This window comes from Streptopelia decaocto (assembly GCF_964273445.1).
Source record: "Streptopelia decaocto genome assembly, chromosome: 3".
Lineage (NCBI taxonomy): Eukaryota > Metazoa > Chordata > Aves > Columbiformes > Columbidae > Streptopelia > Streptopelia decaocto.
In genome coordinates, this window is record NC_138656.1 from 21,226,096 (window position 1) to 21,235,062 (window position 8,967).

General features: G+C 35.7%; 1 protein-coding gene across 4 annotated transcripts in view; it reads left to right on the forward strand.

The window, feature by feature from the left end:
• EPRS1 (glutamyl-prolyl-tRNA synthetase 1) overlaps positions 1-8,438 on the forward strand; it is a 40,248-nt gene extending 31,810 nt beyond the window's left edge. For all 4 annotated transcript variants that reach the window (XM_082048783.1, XM_082048784.1, XM_082048785.1 and 1 more), the window contains 9 exons: positions 32-111; positions 455-556; positions 1,212-1,367; positions 1,489-1,686; positions 2,040-2,213; positions 3,440-3,600; positions 4,577-4,655; positions 7,749-7,813; positions 8,071-8,438. In XM_082048783.1, the coding sequence (XP_081904909.1) occupies positions 32-111; positions 455-556; positions 1,212-1,367; positions 1,489-1,686; positions 2,040-2,213; positions 3,440-3,600; positions 4,577-4,655; positions 7,749-7,813; positions 8,071-8,221 (1,166 nt within the window). In that variant the 3' untranslated portion in view covers positions 8,222-8,438. The remainder of the gene's footprint in view (positions 1-31; positions 112-454; positions 557-1,211; positions 1,368-1,488; positions 1,687-2,039; positions 2,214-3,439; positions 3,601-4,576; positions 4,656-7,748; positions 7,814-8,070) is intronic.
• The last annotated feature ends 529 nt before the right edge of the window (positions 8,439-8,967 follow it).

The window sequence follows — 8,967 nt, forward strand, 5'->3', positions numbered from 1 at the left end:
GCAGAGACCCAAAGCTGCTTTCTTTTTACAGTCATGTATCCTGCCTATGCAAAGTGGGTGCAGTCACACAGGGATCTTCCTATCAAGCTTAATCAGTGGTGCAACATTGTGGTATGTCTGTAGATGATTTCTGAGTCACTGTCATATCATAAGTGCAGTCTAGGACAATTATTCCATGTCGACATAGCGTGATGATACTGATCACAGCACATATTTCGTGGCAAAAGTATGAATGTGGTTTATGTGATTTGTTTTTCTTACTTTTTTTAATAAAAAGTACTTTTATCAAATGTATATTGTTGATGATATTGTTTAAGTAGAAACCTGTGAATAGTTGAATTTTTATCTTTTATTCAGCATTTTCTAATACTTATTCATAAACACTATTTTTAACAATAATTTGACACTTCAGTGTTAATCACGGTGTTCAATTCTTTTATTTTGCCCCCTCCAGCGTTGGGAGTTCAAACATCCCCAACCTTTCCTTCGCACTCGTGAGTTTCTTTGGCAAGAAGGTCACACAGCATTTGCAACGTATGAAGAAGCAGCAGAGGAGGTAAAAAGCCAATGTGCTGGTGCTTGTGCTTTCACAAGTTACCTTGCTCCATAGCAACACAAACAAATCTTTTTACTAGGATGTGATAGAAATCTGTCTCCTTTTCTTTGGGAGCCCTCATGAAAAATGCCAGGAACCCATTTTTTTCTTTAGATGTAACCTATGTCTGCGGCTTTAGTCTCTTCGAACAATATGGGGAGTTTGAAAAGTGTGATACATAAAGAATGCTTTCCTTAAGAATTACTTTCCTTAAAAGTCCTTAAAAAAAATAAATAATGCATTCACATGTTAACTACAAGAAATTCTAACACTCCCCGTTGCCCAGAAGACAGATGTTTTATTGTATATCACGGCATATCTTTATTTGGTTAGCAGATGTTCAGACTTTTAGCTGGAAACTAGAAGTCAATATAGCCATTGGACTGGCATTTCTGCAGTGACTCTTCCTGTTTTCTGTCATGGCTTATTGGTGTTGCTATTTAATTCGTAGAAAATAACAGCCAAAGTTTTAAGCAATTGAAGAAATCTTGGTTTTTAATCACAATCTTGAGAACGTGTTACATTTTTAAAATTTCAAACTCTGGCATATAAAAATATTTCATGATTTAGCAAATGCAAAATACTGAGTTTTCTTAAGACAGTATATTCATCGCAGGTGATGCAGATACTTGATCTGTATGCTCAAGTTTATGAAGATCTCCTGGCAATCCCTGTTGTGAAAGGAAGGAAGACAGAGAAGGAGAAGTTTGCTGGGGGTGATTATACAACCACTGTAGAGGCATTTATATCTGCCAGTGGAAGAGCTATCCAGGTATTAATCTAATTTAGAAGAATATTTTTTTCAATAAATACAATAAGGTGAAAGCCTTAAACTGATGCTTGATAGACTTAACTTTCCATTGAATAGAATTTTCTGTGTGCAACTATTTCAGGGAGCAACGTCACATCATCTAGGGCAGAATTTCTCAAAGATGTTTGAAATTGTATTTGAAGATCCCAAGAAACCAGGAGAAAAACAGTTTGCTTATCAGAATTCCTGGGGCATCACAACTCGAACTATTGGTGTAATGACAATGATTCATGGAGATAACATGGGTTTGGTTCTCCCACCTCGAGTAGCCTGTGTTCAGGTGTGTAAAAATACTGTAAACTAACATTTTGTTTCCTTTCCTGTCTTGGAATTCATGGGTATTTCACACTGGGCACCTGGAAGACTTAACATGGGATAGGAGCTTTCTGATTACAGAGCATGCTGTATAAATTTAATAGAAATCATTAGAGTATTGCAGTGGACAAGCTCCCTTTAACAGGCCATCTGTTTGAAATAATCTTATCTGTATCATTTGGATGAAAAGGGAAGTGTATCTTTCTGAGAACTTGAAAGAAATTACTGGGATATAGGGCCACAATATTGTTTTTATGTTTTTATAATAACTAGGAGCTATTTTTTTAATAATGTAAAGTACATGTCATTGTATTTCAGGTTGTAATTATTCCCTGTGGTATCACAAATTCCCTGTCAGAAGAGGACAAAGAGGCTTTATTGAAGAAATGCAATGAATATCGTAATAGGCTGCTTAGTGTTAATATCCGTGTACGGGCTGATTTGAGAGACAACTATTCACCTGGCTGGAAATTCAACCACTGGGAACTAAAGGTACATTTCTCTCCAGGAGGTGTTTTGAAGCTTTTATGTGGAGTATGTATGGGGCATGTTATGCATGCCTTGTATGCTGAAGAAAATAATAATACAATTAGAAATACTAGGTACTTTTCACCAAGTTTTCATTGTGGAGACAGCTTTTTTGTATGCCATAAACTAGAATGTTTGTTCAGTTTAAATTGTTTGTCAATAATAGTTTTGAATAGCTTTTTGTGTAGCTTTGCAGGAATAGATACTTCGCCCTTCAGACAGATTTTACTATGTTATCTTTTTAGCAGAAATAAGGGGGGGATAGGGAAGGTGAGGGTAGGGAATCATTTGGAAGCTGTGAACTTGAAGAGATTCCAGAGCACAAAATGCATAGAAAGCTTGGGTAGATCTCTTTTGATTCTCCTGTTCACCTGTTGAAGACTGTAGAATGTTTTTAGCTTTCTGATTAGATTTCTCTTGGCAGGGGGAAGAACAAACAAACCACCAAAAGGCGTTTGCACTTACTCTCTTCATTGCCTGTGAAACAATATGTACAGCTTGGGACACATTAGCAGGATGTAGAGAAAATAAGTTAGACTCAATAGACTTAACTGACTAGTAAAATGGAAACTATCGATCTGATGGTATATGGGAGATGAGAAATTACATAGTTCTTATCACCAATGTTTATGAAGTGTAAAAAGTTTTACATAAATTGAGTGACTATTTTTAGTTAAATTTTCTATGTAGTTAATGTTGATACTAGGGCTGTGTTTAATAGAACTTTTGCTATTTGCCATACATGCAGTTGAAAGTGTTCTGTGAAAACAGAATTTAAAAGTATTATTGGATGAACTAGGACATTAAAATGACTATAGAAGTCTTAATCATTCAGAGGTTAAAAGTCTGGTTTGCACTGTCTGAGATAGATAACTCCGTGTAGTTTCAGTTGTGCTTTAACTGTCTCAGTATTAGTTGCGTGTTGTCACAGATGCAGTCTCCAAGCTAATGAAGCCAAGTTAGAGCAAGGTGTAATGCACAAGTGAAGAAAGTGTGGATGGGAAAGACAGAAATGCATAAAATTGGTGGAATATATGCTGATTTTTTTTCAAAGACATGTGAATGTGTTGAAGTGATTCCGTATTAAGACTGGGCTTTAGAACAACCGGGGTGGGGGGGGAAGAAAAAGAGAAAATGAACTCTTCTGAGAATTGCTTACTCATTATATCTCCTAACTTTTTAAAATGAAGGGAGTTCCAGTCAGGGTTGAAGTGGGACCACGAGATATGAAGAGCCAACAGTTTGTAGCTGTTAGAAGAGACACAGGACAGAAGCTGACCTTTTCTGAACAGGAAGCAGAAGACAGACTGAAGCAGATTTTGGAGGAGATCCATGCTAACCTTTATAACAGGTAAATTGGGAGGTACAGTAAATGGCTGTGCTAATCACAGATGCACTTTACCTGTCAGAATTTCTCACGTTATTGGTTCATCTGTGCAGAAAGGCAGGTTAGGCCCATCTTTTGTGATATTTTGTTTTTCTGCCTCTGAAACTTGTTCATATACAGTGATAGAAGTTTCCTACTGTGCTCATGAAACAGAATGTTAAAGGCTGTGAACTTCTTTTAAAAAATACTTCTGTGAGTTTGCATTTAAAAAGTGTTAATAAACAAATACATCATAAATAATTCATGGAATAATAATGCACAGGATTAATTCCTGAAATATGCTTTTGGTAGAGAATTTTGAAAGAAACAAAGTTGTCCAAGAAACTTCAGTGGTAGAAGTTTTGTGTTCAGAAGTGTATTTTAAGACCCTGTGTCCTATTGACTGTCATAGTGTTGTTTTATAAGCAATCAAATGCTTTTGGAACTGTTATTTGACTGTGTATGCCAAATCCCCTTGAGTGTCTCATTGAAAATTGTTCTTTGTAAGGAGACAGAAAAAGAACATTGTGCTGATTCTGCACCATGGCAGATGAGTTTTCCTACTTTCTTCTGTGGTGATCAAAGTTACTTACAAGCAGAGTATTTTTACCTGGTTAAAAGGCATTATCAAAACATAATTAAAAAAGAAAAATCGACATCTGTAGCACTTATCTGTTTCTGTCCACAGCTGTTTGGTGTTGAAGTGACATGTGCAACCGTGTGACTTAACAGGGTGAAATGTGCAGCAAACTGGAGAACAGCCCATTGGCAATTAATCAAATTTTATCTCTTTGAGAGCAGGAGCGGTAGAAAGACGTAATGTGATTAGGAAGATTTGAATGAATATATAGCTTCTCTTCATGTAACTTCCTCTTTTGACTGACTCTGAAAACTTAGTCATCTGGCCAGTGAGGTTATGTGCATAAATCTGCACTGACTGATTTTTTTTCCCCTTATTTAGAGCTTCTGAGGACCTAAAAAGTCATATGGTGGTGGCCAATACTATGGAGGACTTTCAGAAAGAGCTTGATTCAGGAAAGGTAAAGAAATTTACTTCATTCTATCCTGTTAAGTACCTTCACACACTTTCCCTTACAAATAGTCAGGGGCTAGAACTTTTGAAGCTTATATATAAATATTGTTACAGTTTTTATGGAACTCTCCCCTCATAAGAAGATGAAGCTTCTTCTGTAGAGCTGCACAAAAATGAATTAACTTTCCTCAAATTTGTAACATACGCTGCTTTCTTCTTCCGCAAAAATACTGTATTTACTAAATATGACATTTCAGGCTATGACCATTCAAAATGTAGTCCTATGCTAGAGGTGACAGGGTGTCTTGAAGTGATTTACAGTGCTGCAGTTTAGTAAATTGCGTTTAAGTTGTTACATTTTTATCAGAAATTACTTTTCAGAGAGATTAATGTAAATATTTTTTTCAAATTAAGATAAACTTACTGTCATTATTCTACTGCAAACAGTGAAAAACATCTGTTAAATCTCGTAATAGGGTTCAAGTAAGAGTTTAAAGTACATGCTATTTACGTCAAAGAAGTTTTGCCTTTATGACCTGAGTTGGGTTCATTGAGGATAACTGCAAGTCAGAAACCTCCTTGGGTTGATAGTAATAACTCATAATGTGGGTGACTGAGCTCTATTGATCTAGAGATCTGTGAAAAATTCAAAGTTCTGGCAAAGTACCTGAATTTCAGATGAAAGATTAAGTCTTCAGTAGAGAATTGAGCTGCTGCATCTCTTTCAGAGATCAGACAGAATTTTTTAACCCTGAAATTCTGTCACAGACCTCACTTGTGAAATTGTTCATGTTTAAATTAATGTGTTCAAGTAGTAGGATTCCCAGGATCAATCATTAAGAATTCATAGTACTTTTGCTAACTTCACAAGTAGTTTTAAGTCATTCTTGGTTAGGCTTGACCTTCCATCACGCTCTTTTTTTGCATTTTTATTGCTCTTAAATTCAGTTTATAATAAATTTTAGAGGGATAGTTATGAACTTCAGAGGAGGGACTGATTAAGCATGCTTATGAAGTTGAGGATACAGAGCTTTTAGACATTCTGTGCATAGGTACTGGAATAGGTGTACTGCCTCGTTTTCACACTTGTATTTAGTTTTGTAGAGGAAATATTCTATTTCCGAACAACTTTCTTCCTGTCTGCAAAGTATCATTTCCTTGGTGCATGTCTCTCTAAAGCATCTGATGATTCTGGTGGTAGATTTGAAAAACAAAAATCTTTAGTCTTTGCTTAACAAATAATTGTGCCCTGCATGGGTGTTCAACTAGTACTGCTGCTCTCATGTATTGTGATCTCAAGATGTGCCATCACGTATCTTTCACTTCTGATTTAAACAAGCATTCAGAAACTATGTTTGACTGTCTTCAAGAGCAAGAAACAGTCAAGGAAAACATAAGCTTTAAAAAATCTTGAGATGCAGTAAACTTGTATGTAAAAATCAACTGGAATGGAGAGTCAGGCTCTTTGCAAGAGGAGGAATGGAATGTGAAGCTAATTCTGTATTTGTACATGCACATAAATTATGATCATTTAATTATGATAAAATGGTGTAGAGCCCTCCTTCTCCTCCTACTGCAGAGGTTCCAAATGATTCCCTCTGCCTATGGAGAGGGTAAAATGCCTGGTCTTCAGTGTCCAACACTCACAGTCATTTGCAGCTACATTCTAGAGAAGGCCAAGAGAATCGAACTGTTTGTATTATGTTTAACACTTTAGTATTATCTAATTCATAGTGTAGTTAAACTTGGAAATGTGAACAAATATTTTCACGTTCCGTATGGGATACTTGTACCATTTTGGTGCTTAGGTTATAGAAGTTTATTACAATTGGCATATCCGAATTGAAAAAAATGACATTGCATTGTTTTATGACTGTTTAACTCTCTACCTATATAGATTGTATGGAGGAATTTTTATAGTATATGTATACCGTTATTTACTGAAATTACATTGACTAGTGTTTAAGAATAAAATCTGTAAACTGAAGTATTCCTGCTTAATTCCTGTCACTGTTTTCCCCTAATTATGATTGCAGTGTTGACTATTAGTTCTTTAAAAATGCAAACTGCTTCTGTGTTCTTCTAGGTTGCATGCAAAGTTTAGTTGAAACTGGTAATAGTTGCACAGGTATTTAAACAAAGTTACATTTAACTAGCAAAAGATTAATGCAAGAGCAGTATAGTAGAGTGGTAGTAGTTCTCTTTCTGCAGTTGCAAGAAAGTGAAGCTATGAAGTGAAGTCTAACAAAGGTGTGTTCCAGTTCAAGGCAAACTGAGAATTTTGCACTAAGAATGTAAATTTGGTGAAAGAAAGCCACAGATCAGTGAACCTTATTCATAGTTGGGACAGAATTAAAATGATCGTGAAGGCTGAATTTAGGAGCTGTTGTTGCTGTTGGCTAATGGGTGTTCAAATGTGTGTAGGGGGTGTATTTTTAACAGTGATCCTACTTTTTAGTACTATTTTCCACTGTGAAAGTCCATTAAAAAATGAAAAAGATCAGTAAAATGGAATATAAAACTTGGGAAAAGAGATTTGCTACAATAGCTAAGCATGATATTGAGAAGTCTGTATGAGATTATTATTTCAACTTTACTTTCTCAATTTCATTCAGTTAAGCTAACTGAAGGAAACAGCAGGAAAATATGCATTTTCCACTGTCCCCAAGAAGAATGCTGTTGACAATTGTTTCCTTAAAATATGTAGGTCCTTGTGTTGTTCGGAAAATATGAAAATTCATAGTAATGGAATTAAAATGGAAGCTTCATTAGGAAAGCACTGTCTTGCAGTATGTAAGCAAGCATTTGTTCTGCAGTTCGAAAGATTTAAACTTTTCCTGAAAAACAGAGTATTTCAGGACAAGAAGTATTTCTACTTTCCACAGAAGGAAGATACATTGGGTTAAAAAAAAAACAACAAAGGAGCTATTAAAATTGTTGCAATTGGAACTTTTCCCACTCTGAGTGTAGGTGAGATCTTAAGGCTTTGGAAGCTTCCAGAGACAAGGATGATTTTTTTATATGTATAACTGGTTGTTTGGGGGTTTTTTTTGTTTGTTTTTTATTTATCTTTTTTTCCTCTCTCTTCCACTCACTTCAGATTGTACAAATCCCTTTTTGTGGGGAAATCGAGTGCGAGGATTGGATCAAGAAGACCACTGCCAGGTAAAATACAGCTGAACTGGAAACTCTCAACCAAAATCAAAATCAAAATGTTTGGAATTTAAAACAGGAATGTAAGATGCCTCTGAGTATAACACTGATGTATAATCCTCACCCTTGACTCTCGCTGTTCTGCGTAATACAGTATATTTACTCAGTTCTGAAACTTTCAGACTAATTTGCATGCTTTTGAGATATTAGGTCTCATACACTTTATTTTTAGATAAATGTATTTATTTATGAATATGTTTTTATTTCAGGGATCAAGATCTTGAGCCAGGCGCCCCCTCCATGGGAGCAAAAAGCCTCTGCATACCTTTCCAGCCCCTCCGTGAACTACAGTGTGGGGCAAGATGTGTCTGCGGCAAAAACCCTGCCAAGTTTTACACCCTATTTGGTCGTAGTTACTAAATTACTAGTGAAAACACCTTCTCCTTTATCTGTGAATTGAACTTTTTTTAAGAAGACTGAAATAGCCCCCAAACTTAATCAGTTTTGCGACTTTTTAAATGATTCAAAAAACAAAGCCATAAACCATAACCCCTCTGTTTGTCAGTCTTATGCTAGCAGTAATTCACAGACTTTTCTGTAAAGATCCCCAATAATAAACATGTATCGTGAGCTGTAACGTGCTGTGGTTGTTTTTTCTGTGTTGCTCAGTAGGGAGGATGGGTGTCTTTTGCTCAGGTCTCTCTTTCTATTTTGGTGCATGTATTTTCATCTAAACTGAGAAAATGCTTGAAGAGAATGTTGTGAACACTACAGTTTAGTTTACTGGCATAAACTTTATAGATAAACATCTGTTTTTAATTTTGCCTTCCCATTTTTCAGTTTTTAGTACAGACTTGCTCCTAACTTGTAGGCATGGTAAATGTTACCATTTTTGAAAAATCCCTCTGCAGTCAGGTGTTTCAAGGAATATTTTCACCCCATTGTGAAATAAGTTTGAAAGGCTATCTTAGATTAAATGCCACATTTTTTGCAAGATGCAGGTGAATGTCCTTTTTTGCAAATATTTTGCAAAGACCTGTTTATCTTCTGAAGAGTCATTTTGTAGCTGTCTCTCAGTGATAACTGCAATGAGTAATGCAAAGAAAATCTGAAGATATTAAAATTATTAAAAAATTAAAATACTTCCACTCTGAGCATAGGATTGC